The 14698-nt window shown below is 44.1% G+C and overlaps 1 protein-coding gene across 5 annotated transcripts in view; it reads right to left on the bottom strand.

The window, feature by feature from the left end:
• The window catches only part of Fxr1 (FMR1 autosomal homolog 1), a 50688-nt gene extending 43578 nt beyond the window's left edge, over positions 1 to 7110 (bottom strand). For all 5 annotated transcript variants that reach the window (XM_057756762.1, XM_057756763.1, XM_057756764.1 and 2 more), the window contains exon 1: positions 7004 to 7110. In XM_057756762.1, the coding sequence (XP_057612745.1) occupies positions 7004 to 7054 (51 nt within the window). In that variant the 5' untranslated portion in view covers positions 7055 to 7110. The remainder of the gene's footprint in view (positions 1 to 7003) is intronic.
• Positions 7111 to 14698: the final 7588 nt, after the last annotated feature.

Genomic DNA, 14698 nt, shown 5'->3' with positions numbered 1-14698 from the left:
TGAATCATGCATGTAACTTAAAATAATCATATCAAAATAAATGAAAACAGGTAAAATTTTAGCATACTTAAAACCCAATATGTCCAAAATATTATTTTAATATGTAATTAGTATTTTAAAAACCGTTAATGTGTTATGTCCTCTTTCAAACTACCTCACTCTGACTAGTATATTTCAGTTCAGTAGCTGCTAGCTACCATTTTGGAAAAGGAGCACATTCTTAGAAAGCAAAAGTAATAGAAATCAACCTACATCTTGTTTGCAGCAATCATCCCAGTCTTGCACATTCCCAGTTTATTATTAATTTACAACTAGCAATAATTTTGAAAACTACTTATCTGTACTTAAAAAAAAATCACAGTATAACAACTGAGCATGGTAGCTAGCACAAATTTATAATCCCAACATTTAGGAAGTAGAAAGATTAGAAATGCAAAACCATTTTCAGTCACACAGCAAGTCTGAGAGATCCTACCTCAAAGCAGTGTGTGTTGTGTGTGTGTGTATGCACGCGCACACATAATACTGTAACAGTTAAAGAAAATAAGCTCCAGAAAGGCAAATACAGACTTGAAATCTGGAATCAACCTGATTTCTGGAGCTCCAACAGGGCTTCAGATTTCCCCAAATGGTGTTTACTGTTTGTTTCACTGTGGTTGAGACTAAATTAGAAATGCACATGAACAACATCCAAGCAGCACCTAAGAAGCAGTCTCAATTCAAAGTACTAGTTGTTGTTGGAGCTGGACAGACTCTGAATAAACTCACCGAACTTTTCAGCAACTTTTACAAATGTCAAAAAAAATACATTGCCTTATACTCCAGATGACAAGACTAAAACGAATCACTCTGAATAGTATGATAGAAGCACAATCAGTAGGTCACAATCTAGTTAAATTCAGGCTCACAAAAACGGCTCAGCACATAAAGGCACTTGTCACCCAAACTTGGTGACCTGAAGAACTGATTGCACAAAGGTGGCCTTTGAATCCCCACACTGGTACAGCGCCTGTGGCACTTATCCATCCACAAACAGATACACAAAGTTCATTACTCAAAAACTATCCTTTGAAGAAGTTTAAGGAAGTATCATAAACTAAGCAACTAGAAGTGAAAAACAGAGTTAAAAGCCACTTCAGATACAGCATCATCAACTCCTTGTATATAAAATGACTAAGTGCATACCTCACAGACCAGGTATGGCAGTATACACCTTTATATCCCATCATTCCATAAGAAGAGGCTGGTAGACCTCTGGGATTTCCAGACTAACACAAACTATAGTGAGATTCAGGCTAGCTAGTGCTACACAGTAAGACCCTGTCTCAAAAATAAAAATCTGCACAAAACCATACCTCATGAAGTGTCTGAGTATGCAGGAAATACATATGGAAGCTTAACAGAACATCTAATAACAGGCCAGCAAGCTGTTCTATTACAAAAACCACTCAAACATGATACATAAATATATAGGTACATAAAGGATCCAAGCCATGTATATTTCTAGACACTTTTTATAGCTTTTGTCTTCAGATGTTTTATTCTGTATTTCTCCTAAAAATAAAACAATGAATCCAATAGTCAGGTATAGCAGTGCATGCCTATACTCCCAGCAATGGAGTACTGGAGACAAAATCCTTAGTTCAAGGGCAGTCTGGGCAGCACATAGAGCAAGTTCCAAGTCCACTTGAAATAGTTCAGACCCTGTCTCAAAATAACAAGTCTGCAGCTTTCCTTCCCCTTACAAACAGTCACATTTGGATGCTATTCCTTGACAAAATAAAAGCTACAAACTGGGTATGGTTGTACAGGTCTGTAATCCCAGTAACTCAGTAGGTTAAGGCAGAATTGCAAATTCAAAGCCAAAGTTACATAAAACCCTGTCTCAAAGCCCAAGTTATTGAGAACATTCAATTCCACTTAAAATTTTAATATTTACAAAAGCCATATTTTAAATATGTATGATGCAAATTCATCTTAAATGTATTTGAACCTATACATTTTAGCAAAGAGCTCTAATACTAAGGAAGCTACCATTTCTCCCTCAATACTACATTTAGAGTTGCTGGTGAGGGGGTTGGTTGACATGGTTGTATAAGCATCACTGACCTGGAAGTTAAAAAAAATAAAAAAGTATTGTGTGTGGAGGTTAGAGAACTTGAGGGAGTCTGTTCTCTTCCCATCATGTGGACTGTCAAATTAAACTCAGATTGTCATGCCTGGCAGCAAGCACCTTAACCCGCTGATCCATCTCTGTTGTCACTGTTTTCCAACCTAGAATACTGATGTTCCTGCCTCTGCCTCTCAAGGGCTGGAATTTCAGGCACGTGCCACCAGGCCTGGTTTCCAACTAAGATTTTGTACTCACTGAAGTCATTATGTCCACAGCACACCACTACTGCACAACTTCATTATTGATCTCAATTTTTACTTTTAACAGTAAATTAAATAAGGAATCATAGATCTATTACAATTCTTCAAGATGTGTCAATTATACACTTACAGCCAGACATTAAGAGCTCTACATGTAATTAATTCCATCTACTATACAAAGGACCCCAAATTTCATTTCACCTATACAGACAGAAAAATTCCTCCACAGGAGACAAAAAGTGATCGACTTGCTCAACATCTACTTAAAATTGTTATTTAATGTGGAAGTATCCAGCTCAGACATAAAGCATTATAGCCGCAGGTCCAACTACCATATCATGCTCAACCCAAAAATATACAATGCAATGACATTACAAAATTTCATGTCACAGAGTTGGGCATGACACCTGGAGACAAAGCTTGTCTAGAGACTAAGACAAGAGAATCACATGAGACCAAGGACTCTTTTCATATACATTTAGCTCATACACATCACCTAAAAAGCATGTGAATGCTGAAAATGGGCACGACAGGTTTTTGGGGGTAATCCAGTTATGTGAGTTGGTTTTTATTATCAATTTTAGACAATCTAGAAATTACCCAGGAACATTCTCTATCAAACATTGTGTAGATTAATATGGTCTATGGGTATGTCTGTGAAGGACTACTTTGAGTAGCTGGGAAGACTCACCTACTGTGGGTAGCAGCATTCCCTGTCAGGCAGGTGTAGAGAAAGAAAGAGAGCTGCTGAGCACACGTATATATGCATGCGTTAATGCACCACTCTCTGCTCCTGACTGGAAGTAATGATGAAATGAATCAAGTTCCCTCAATGATGAACCATAACCTCCAATTGTGGGTCTAATAAACCATTCTTCCCATAAGCGGCTTTTTCAGGGCATTTTATCACTGTACTAAACAGAACTAAGGATATTTATCACACAGAGAATTGTTGCCAAAAGATTCACAATTTTAAGTATCCTTCCTAGCAAGTCATTCTGTTGCTTGAATAAATTATAGAATATACATTCTTATCTCTTTTCAGTAATACATTCTACCTCACTGAGCTTTCTAAAAAGGCACTTTGCTTTAGGTAGGAAATGTATAGAAAGAAGCAGGTATGTTATACCAAATCACACACAGCCACCAAATGTTTTACATCATCTTCCCACTCTTTCCCATTCCTAGATTTAGAGAGCTGCAGAGACAACCAATTATAGAAGCATTTTTTAATAGCAAAAGCAATATGCTTAGCACATTGTTTAGTATGTTTACCATGTTACTATTTATGTATGGATTTCTTCTAAAGAAAAGGCTGTCCTGGTATTGGGTACTAATCTTCAGCTCTTCCCTGACTCTTAAATTTATTCGATTTACTCCATGTTTAAGAGCCCTGCCTCAAGGCAATACTGACCACAAAGCTCAAAGCAACAAGCTGCCTCTCAAAACTCTCAAATGACAATTCACAGGGCCAAAGGCCTGTGTCCCTGCACTTCCACCAAGCGGAGAGTGATAACTAACAGTTCATAAATTCAGAGTTTCAGAATCACCCATACACTGAAAACCACAACTTAAAAAAAGTACAACAAAATAAAAACATGAACAGCTCGAGTCTATAAACAACTCCTAGTTTTTCCATTTCCAAAATTCCTTGACTATCTTCTAAACTAGAAAAAAATTTCTCTATGCTAAATAGAAGCCAAGCTCAAACACTAGGTATTATTTTACTTAATTAATTCTACACATATGAAATTCTAGATGAGACAGAACTATGAAGAAGGAAACCCTAGAGGCTAAAGGGGTAACGGGGAAACCTAAAAGATGATGCAACTATTCTATCCTTTCATGGTGGTGTTTGTGATGGCATACAAGTGTCAGTATTGATCAAAAACATTTAGAAAGTTTGTTTTGAAAAAGAAAACAAAAGCTGTCTTGCAGTATGTAACCCCTCTTCAAAAACTTAAGTGACAGAAAACAATGAGCTGTTGTGGGGTAAGAACTTTCTCAGCCAGGTTTGGCAATCTTGCCTGCAATCTCAGTTTATTACTTAGGCTGAGGAAGAAGGATAGCAAGTTCAAGGCCACTGTAGACAACTTAGAGCTTGCCTCAAAGTAATGAGATTAAAGGTGTAGTTCAGTAGGAGACCTCTTATCAAGCACCTTTAGAGAGGGCTCTGGCCAGGTTCAAACTCAAAAGAAAAAGGGTTTCCTCCCCCTGGGGAGTCTTCTGCATTTTTTTCTTAAGAAACCTAAGATGGGGAAAAGCAAGGGAGGATGGACACAAACCAAGTAGATAATTTCACTGCATAAACATATAAAACATTTCAGACCACTGTACAAATCACCCATTTTACACGAGTCAATTACAAGATAATGAAGTACAAATCTACAATTTCCATTTCTTCACTTCTAGTTAGGGCTCTTCCTCTTTACCATTTTTATATTTCAGAGTCCTGAAAAGTCTATCTTCTACAAAGTACACACACGATTGGTTATAAAAGGAAAAATTCCAAACGTCCGAAGTACACAAAAATGTGGCGTAATGTCCTTCGCAACCTTTATCAAATTCCCATCTCATTCTGAATTAAAAATGAGTGGAGTCCAGTCTAAGTAGGATCAGATATGTAGAGTAGGAAAGGGATCAATAAACTGGGTCCTGTGGTACAGATGTGTAATTCTAGCTACCCAAGGGGCTGAAGTGCGACTGCAAGTTCAAGGCCAGCATGAACTACCAGATACCAGAGTGGGTTCAAGGCCAGTCTGGACAACTTACTGGACAACTTTCTCTCAAAGAAGAAAATAAAAATAAAGGGGTCAGAACACTGCTTGATGGTAAAACGCACTTGCTTAGTATGTACAACGTTCTAGGTTCAATCATCAATACAACCATAATCAATTACTAATATTTCAGAGTTGCAACAGGGGTACTCGTGAACGGACTGTAAAAGACACCAAAAGACAGCAAAGAAACTTTACAAAAAGCCAAACCGACTATATTGTACTATAGAATGACACGGAGTACAGTAAACACCTGGTTTTCTACTGCCTACACTATGCACAGTAACTGGCTAAAACAAACTTTTCAACGTGCAAGGTAAAAAAGCTTGTCTATACTCTCTAAAAACCCTACTGATAACAGTAAAAACAAACTTTTCCAAAGGGCAGGAAGATGATGCATAATAGTGACCTTATCTAGGCAGGAAAGTATTTTAAGTCCATTCCCTGTGGCTCAACTAACCATATCTGCAATCTTTTAGAGGGTCTACTCAAGTGTTGCTTGGATCATTAGACTGACAGCAAGTTTTAACCTGGAACACTGAGGAAGCCAGCTACAAGCTAATAAAGATTCCAGCAGTCATTATTACCTGTGTTTCCAGCCCTAGGAAGTTTACAATCATAAAATTTAAAATATATATTAGATCCTTCATTCTTCGTCAACAAGCAGCTGCCTATGTTATTATCACATGACCAATCAAATCCACAGAGCTAATCAGCAAGCTAAAAGAGGAAAAACAAAACACTGCAAATTAGGAAATTGTTAAGACCGAATAAAATCCTCGGGAATGAAGGATGCGCTGAAATGAAAACCTGTGGGAAACCATTCTACGTACATACAATACTCATGCACTAGAAGGCCTTCATAAAAATAGCCAAGACTCTCAAACATTTGAGATGCTGGCTCCCAGAATTGACTGACAGACAACAGCTGGGGAGGTTTTGTATTGATTTGAGATCCTCGCGCACTTAGGAAAAAAGAAATGAGGAGAAGGGGCCGTTACTAAGGCGAAAATAAACTATCCGGACTTCGTGTTCAACTTGGTGGCCCACCCCACCCCCATGGAAGTCCCTTACGAATTCCTCTACTCTAGACGCCTCTTTCCGCCACCCAGCCCAGACTCGGCAGCAGTGCACGGCCTCCTCTCAAAGAAACAAAAAGAACCTCATGGAAGAGGATTTTAAAAAAAAAAAAAAAAGCGCAAAAAAAAACAAAAAATGCCTCCTTCGCAGCAGGCTGTGAAGAAACGCGTCCCTCCCACCTGCCGCCTGGCCTCGGGTCACCTTTGAACCCCGCCTTCCCAAGTCGCCTTTCTCCCCGGCGGAGGGGCCGCCCGCTCCCCAGGCCGCAAGCACCCCGGCCCTCCCGCCCGCTCTCCCCGCAGCCGCCATGGGTTCGCAGGGCCCCGGGGCGGCGCGACACCAGGGTGAGCCTCGGGGTCCGCCACGACGCCGCGGGCGAGGCGGACAGGAGCCCCGCAGGCCCAGCCGCCCCGGGGTCCCAGTGAACTGCCCGCCGCCGTCTGCGCCCCCCGCCCGGTCAGGCCTTCGCCGACGCGCCCGCACTCCAGCCCCGCGCCTCCGGCCCAGCCCGGCCCGGCCGCCCGCGTCCCGGAAGCCTCGGCCCGCGGCGCTCCCGGGCAGCAGGCAGAGCCGGCGCCCGCCGCCTTGTTTCCAAACATAACGGAGCCCGGGCCCCCGAGACCGTTAAACCGCGCCGAGGGCAGACGCCAGCAGTGCGGACCCGCTGGTCCCCGCCGCCGCCCGCCGCCACGCCTCGGCCCCCGGGGTCCCCGGCGTCCCCTGCTCCCGTTCCCGATGCCCAGCTCCCGCCCCGGCCGCCCCGCGGCCCGCACCTTGTAGAAAGCCCCGTTGGAGCCGCGAACCTCCACCGTCAGCTCCGCCATGTTGGAACCGCAAAGGCCGCTGGGAAGAGATTCTAGAAACTTTCCAACGCGAGGGGAGGAGGGGGGAGGGGCGAGCGCCGCGGGGGAGGGGCGGGCGGGCGGGAGGGCGGGACGCTCCCGGCCCGCTCCCGGGCTCTCCGCTTGCGGCGCCGCTCTGCGCGGGTGCTGGGGCGGCTTTCCTGCGGCGGGCCGGGCCCGCCCACGCCCACTCCCGCGCGTCCCGGCTCGCGCACAATGAGGGAGGCGGACCCGCCCGGGCGCGCCCGCCGACGCTCCCCTCAGGATCTGCCTCGGCGGGAGCCGCGGCCTGGCGGGCGGGCGGGAGCGCGTGGCGGGCCGAAGCTCTCCGCGGAAGCCTCTTCTCACGACCTTCCTCTGGAGCCTCGGGCCGGCGGCCTCGCCTTAGGCCCTCTCAGTGAGGAGCCTTTCCCGCGGCGAGCCTGGGAAGGCCGCGCTGGGGCTCGAGCTTCGCCCCAATCCCCACACGGTTCACGGGCCTCGCCCCGCGCGAAGCCAGCTCAGCACCTGTACCCGGCCGAGCACGGTCACCTTAGTACGTTAGGAGAGACTGGGGGACTTGCGAATTTTGGGGGGGATTTTGCCGGAGACTAGCCTTGAACCCACAGAGCTCCTCCCTCTGGCCTTCAAGGTGCTGGGATTACTTTTCAAAGAGTTTTTTTGAACAATGAGGAAGAGTATTTGCCCCTGATGCAGAACACATGTGAAGTTTTGCAGATACGATTCAAGAACCATGTTGTGTGACTTTACCACAACCTACCCCAGCTCTGAAACCATGATGGCACTAGTACTTGGTTTAGTTTGATGAGTTAGTACCAAACTAACGAAACCTAGGCTTTTGGAAATACTACTTGAAGAATTCAGTTGTGTGTTCTTACATGGCCGTTTCCAAAGGAAAGTCGGTATATTTTTCTTTGCTTTATTTGGATTGCGCTGTGTAACCCAGCTGGCCTCATATTCCCCACCCTGCCTCCTCCTGCCAGGTGCTGGGTGGGATTACAGACGTGTTGCTGCTCAGCTGCTCCCAGTTATCTGTTGCTTTAGACAGAATTAAGCAGCCCAAGATGGCCTCCGAATTGCCTACCATTTTCTAGCCTCGGCCTCCAGAATGCTGGGTTTACTGATGCGAGCCCCCACAACCAGCTCCTCCTTGGCTAAAAAGTACGTTTTCTTTACATAAGATTAACCCATTTTACTTGGCGATGGTGATGCATGCCTTTAATCCCAGCACTAGGGAGGCAGAAGCAAGCCGTTTGGGAGGTTCGAGGCCAGCCTGTTCTGCAAAAGTTTGCTCCAGGACAGGCTCCAAAGCAACAGAGATACCCTGTCTCGTAAAAAGAAAACAAACAAAAAAGATTAACCCATTTTAAACTGAAGTTCGGTAGCTAAATGACCAATTTAGAACGTTTTCATTACAAACAATAATACTTGTTCTTACTGTTACTACATATGCTTTTGTGACTGGCTTCTTCCATTTAGAATAGAATTTTCAAGGTTCATGGTATTGCTAGGTATTGACGTTTTTGTCACAATGTCCCCGTTGTATAAGCATACCACATATTGTTGGCGTGCGTGTTTTGAGGGTCGGGGTAGTGAGAATTGAAACCAGGTTCATACCCTAACCATACACTCTGCCACTAAGATACACACATCACTATCTACTTAAGGCCTTTTATTTGTTCATCGCTCATGTGAGGGCCCAGTATAGTAGCCCATGCTAGTAATTCATCACTTCCTGTGGAGAATGCAAGGGATCAGGAATGCAAGGTTATCCTCAGCTATCTTACCAGTTCCAGGCCAGTCTGGGCTACAAGAGACTCTCAAAACAAAAAGAACTCCACTGATACAGTTGAGCCATTAGTCTCTTAGCTGTTATAAGTAATGTTGCTGGGGTGGATGCCCAGTGTGCTGGTGAACACTTTAACTCAGAAGCCAGAGGCAAGAGGATTTCTTTATTTATTTATTTTTGGTTTTTCGAGACAGGGTTTCTCTGTAGCTTTGGTGCCTGTCCCGGAACTAGCTCTTGTAGACTAGCCTGGCCTCGAACTCCCAGAGATCTGCCTGCCTCTGCCTCCCGAGTGCTGGGATTAAAGGCGTGTGCCACCACCGCCCGGCTAAGAGGATTTCTGAGTTCAAGGCCAGCCTGGTTTATATAGCTAGTTTCAAGACTGATATCTTGCCTCAAAACAAACAAAACAAAAAACAAACACAAAAAGCTGGAGCAGAAGAGGGGGCTCAGCAGTTAAGAACTCTTGTTCTTGCAGAAGACTGAGGTTTGATTCTCAGCAGTTACAGGGCAGCTCAAAACCACATATAACTCCATTTCCAAGGGGATCCAACACCCTTTTCTGATCTTGGAGTCTCCAGGACTACGTATGGGCACAGACACACATACAAGCAAAACACTCATAAGCATGAAATAAATATGATTGTTTTGTTTTTCAAGACCTAGTTTCTCTGTAGCATTGGAGCCTGTCCCGGAAGTCTCTCAGTAGACCAGGCTGACCTCGAACTCACAGAGATCTGCCTGTTTCTGCCTCCTGAGTGCTAAGAAATGGATGCTTCTGCTATGTAGGAGATGGAGGAAGGCCTGAGTGAGTGAATGTGTATTGTTGACACGGGCATGGCAGTGCCAAGGATTCCAAGGCCTCACACACATGAAACAACGTGGCAGAACCATTACCAATATGAACCAGGCTCGAGAGTTTTCCCCCATTGATCGGTGTGGGGAAAGACTAGGGACTTTGGCTTCTTCTTCCTCCCAGAGGAGATTTAGCCTCCTGAGGTTAGCTCACACCCCACCCTGTGCTGTACCTAACAAACATGCTGAGGTTCTAAGTTGCAGACATAATGGAATCCCACCTGATCCAGGCTCACTGTGCGCATTTGTGTGACTATCATTATTATTTTTATTTTCTCAATGCCCCTAGTAAGGTTCTCAGGACACAAGCTGTGTGGGCAATGGCACTGCTGTGAACATTCATGTTTAAGTTTTTGAAGTTCATGTCTTCTTGTGATCCAGCTGCCCTCACTCCCCCTGACCTGCAGGGGAACTTCCTTGTGGTCTGTAATTGACAAGGATGTTTGTGTTCTTTCTGGCCGGTCAGTCTCTACAGAAGGAGTAGAGGTATAAAAGGTTGCTGGGCAAAATAAAGGTTGTTGTTCTTCCACCTGAAAAGAAGCCTCCGTGTCTCAATCCCGGCACCCCCCCCCTTACCTCCACCCCCCCCCCCCCCCCCCCCGCCAGCCTCGGCTATCCAGGCTGGTCGCAGCAATCTCTCTTGGCTATCTACCTAGACATCTATGTGCTGACTCCTATTGTGATAACTCAATGTTTTGCCACTCGAGAAATGGTCAGACTCTTCCAGAGTGGCTCCATGTTTGGCCACCTACATTGTAGGCAGTAGGTCCTCTGACTTTCCTTCAGGAAGGTTCCCCCTTCCCTCTTCCTTCTCCCTCTCCTGGTGTGGAAAGTCTTTCTGTTTATGTGTTGCTTTTATTGGTTAATGCATAAATCTGTTTCAGCCAGTGGCTTAGCAGAATAGGGCAAGGTGGGAGTTCCAAACAGGTAGAGCAGGAGAGAGTAGGCAGAGTTAGTGAGAAGTCATGTAGCTGCCAGAGGAGAAAGACACAAGCTGCCAGCTGGAATCTTGCCAGTAGGCCATGAGCCTCATGGTAAAATATAAAATAATAGGAATGGGTTAATTTAAGATATAAGAGCTAGCTAGCAATACATATAAGTGATTGGCCAAGCAGTGTTGTGAATAATATTGCTTCTGTGTGTTGATTGCAGGACCAGGCAGGAGAGAAGCCTACACTAACACCTTCCCTTTTCTTCTCTATTGTTGTCGTTAATATGTTTAGGATGTTGCTTCTTTGTTTAGATTGGAGCTGTGTAAAGTTCTACTTGACCTAAACCAAAGGCTTCTAGATGGTATAAACTCTGAAAAGTTAGAGTTGGTCTTCTTTAGACCTTGTAGACTAAAAACATTTTTAAAATATTTATTTATTTATTATGTATACAATATTTTGTCCACATGTGTGTCTGCATGTCAGAAGAAGGCACCAGACCTCATTATAGATGGTTGTGAGCTACCATGTGGTTGCTGGGATTTGAACTCAGGACCTTTGGAAGAGCAGGCAATGCTCTTAACTGCTGAGCCATCTCTCCAGCCCCCGACTAAAAACATTTTTATTTAGACTCCCAGCCCACATTTCACTACTCCTTCTAGGTAGATTGATTTTCAGTGACAGAAGCAAGATGTAAACCCTTTATTTTCTGTTTCCAACAGTCAGATTGTTAACTGCAGCCCCTGTAATTTATTTATAATGACACGTGATATAAATTTAAAATAACTTTATTTTTGTCATTATTATTTTAGTATGTATGTGTATGGGTCGGTGTACGGGTGTTCACCAAGTTCAGAAGACAGGTTTGTGGAGTCAGTTCTCGCCTTCCATCTTTTACGTAGGTTCCAGGGATTGAACTTGGAACTCCAGGCAGCGAGCATTTTTACCCACTAGGCCCTCGTGTGCTCCCTGTGCTCCCTTAGTTCCTTTATCAGTTCTTGGAACACAGAAGTTACTCTAGAATCTGTCTCAAGGACACTTCAAATTGGCCAAGTGTGTGGGATTTAAAAAGAGATAGAGCAATGGGAGAAGGGGCGGCCGGCAGGAGCACGGATGATGATGACCTAAAAGCAGTTGCATGGAAGATCTGCAACCAGCACAGGTGATTACTTTCCCATGGATATTGTGATGGTTTGATGAGAACCACCCCTCCTCCGACTCATATATTCAAATACTTGGACTCCAGTTAGAAGAACTATTTGGAAAGGATTAGGAGGTGTAGCCTTGTTGGAGGAGATGTGTCACTGGCTTTGAGTCTTACGGTTTCAAAAGCCCACACCATTCCAAGTTAGTTCTCTCTGCTTCATGACTGTATCTCTGTCGGAGACCTGCTTTGACAAGGATACCACTTACCAGAGGAGGGGCGTGGAGATTAGAAAAATAAGTAATGAGAATGAAGACACGAGTGAAAATAATGAAACAGAAACATAGAGTAGTATTGGGAGGGAGTTCCAGTGAATACTGAAATCGCCTGTGTTTAATTCCCATTTACTTAACTACCCTGACCCCAAAAGGTAGGAGTAAGACAAAAATTGCATTAACATGACACAAGAATGAACATACCAGAAGAAGGAGTACGGACTACATCCTTAAACTTTGTGTTGCCAAAACAAGACAAGTAATCCTCATACCCTAGACCAAAACATTCTGTAGGCAAACCACTCCCTGGGTAGAATCCATAGCTATCTCCCTAAGGGAGTAGGAACTAAGTTGGATCCTTAGACTTTTGTTTGAGGTAGAAATAGTTCCACCTCTTAATACCTGAAATACCAGGTCTGGATATTAGCCTCACCTGTAGACAATAACCTTAAGAGCCCAGAACTCTCTGATCTAATTGGGGTGGAATGGAGCCTTGAACTTTGTTTAAGGTAGAAACATCTACATCTTAATACCTGAAATACCAGCTCTAGATATTAGCCACACTTCTTGTCTGAACTGTTGACTATAACCGTGAAGGCACAGAAGTTCCAACTCTCTGACCTTTAGTCAAGGTAGAATGGACCTGTACCTATGGGCTCTGTCACATCTTAAGATATCAGCGCTCGGGTAATGTTTCAGTGCCATGCCTGCCTGCCTGTTGCCATGCTTCTGCCATGGTAGTAGTGGACGCACCCTCTGAAGCTGTAATCCCAAAAGGTACTGGTGTCTTATCTAGCAGTAGAAAAGTGACTACGATAGTATTTGGTGCTGGGGAGTAGGTTATTGCTCTGATAAAATAAACCTGACTGGCTGGCTGGAGGAAGAATGTGGAAGACTTTACTACTTTGGACTCGGAAAATGGTTGAACATTGTAAGTGGGGTTCAACAGGTCATCCTAGAAGGATCTTGGAAGATAGCATTGCTGAGTAATGGGGAATATGGAGGCCCAGCTCAAAAGGTTTCAGAGGGAAACAATGTTATGGTTTTGGCCCCTGGTCCCTTTAAGAGACAAGCCACGCCCACTCCCTCCCCCATCCGCTGAGGCAGACTGATCTTCAGCTTCCAGACTGGCCTCGAACTCCAGATCCACCTGCCTCTGCCTCCTTCAGCAAATCCTACTGGCCTGCGCCACCAGAACTGGACTAGGGACCATTCTTGACTATTTTGGCAAAGGATGTGGCTGTCTGTCTTTTGCCTATATCCTAAGAATCTACCTGAGGTAAATTGAAAAGTTTTGTACTAATTTTCTTCTTAGAGGAAATTTCAACACAGCCTGTAATATTGAATATATTACATGGTTATTAGTAATCACTCCTATCCAGGTTTACCTTGAAAAAGAGAAGGCAGAGCAAAAAGAAATATAAAATGTACAGAGCACCAGGACATTTAATGTTGCAACCAAAGCTTGTGCTGAAAGAGATAAGGAGGGATGCCAGTAGCCACATCAGAGGAGCGGCAGGTGGTAAGTGAAGTTCAAGGTGTCAGCCTTCCAGGAGGAAACTCTGATGGGTCAATGTCAAACAGGCAAGGCCCTGAGACCTCAGACCCTGGAATGTCTTTCGCTTCTGCTGTGCCTTACTGTGTTTGCCGCTACTATCTATCTGTGGTATCTGGCATGGCGTGAATGGGTGTGGGGAGATCCCAATGCCTGTAATGTAGTGTGCTTATCTCATGGAGACATCCCATTCTACTGGGCATTTTGACCTGTGGATTATTATGTACTAAATAATAAACTGTACTGTATACTTGATTATAATAATAATGTTAGCGAAGGCAGAGTTTTGATGAATAAAAATATAAACAAGGACATTTCACACAGCTAGAACACATGAGTTTCAATTGAAATTGAGGAGCTGTATAGACTGTGGGCTTAGGCTAATGATTAAGAAAAACAACTGAGAGCCAGGCGGTGGTGGCACACGCCTTTAATCCCAGCACTTGGGAGGCAGAGGCAGGCGGATCTCTGTGAGTTCAAGACCAGCCTGGTCTACAAGAGCTAGTTCCAGGACAGGCTCCAAAGCCACAGAGAAACCCTGTCTCGAAAAACCAAAAAAAAAAAAAAAAAAAAAAAAAAGAAAGAAAGAAAAAGAAAAACAGCTGAGTCCCAATAGCCCAGCTAACTTGAATTCTTTTAACCTTAAGGTCACAGGTTTCACAATGCATCACAACTGAAACAAAACTTTGAAAATAATTAGGCTAAGATGTTTTTCTCAAATAGCTTTGAGGTGAAAATCCCAACAAGACAGTCAAAAGTTTTAGGAAGGCACATAGTTGAGTGAGGAACTCGTTAAGGTCGGGAACAAGAACAAAACAGCCCAATTATTACTGGCTAATGTACTTTTCTTGCTAGAATTGGTTGATGATCAAAGGTGATGATTAATTCCTTGTACCCATTCTTGTCCTCAATCTCCTGATATTAAAAGAAAAAAAAAACTGTTGATGAGTAGGAATACACTCTGACAATTTAAAATGCAGCTGTTGCCGGGCAGTGGTGGTGGTGCATGCCTTTAATCCCAGCACTTGGGAGACAGAGGCATTTGGATCTCTGTGAGTTCGAGACCAGCCTGGTCTACAAGA

This window comes from Chionomys nivalis, chromosome 24 (assembly GCF_950005125.1).
Source record: "Chionomys nivalis chromosome 24, mChiNiv1.1, whole genome shotgun sequence".
In the NCBI taxonomy this organism is placed as follows: Eukaryota; Metazoa; Chordata; class Mammalia; order Rodentia; family Cricetidae; genus Chionomys; species Chionomys nivalis.
This window is presented reverse-complemented; position numbering and strand designations above follow the sequence as displayed.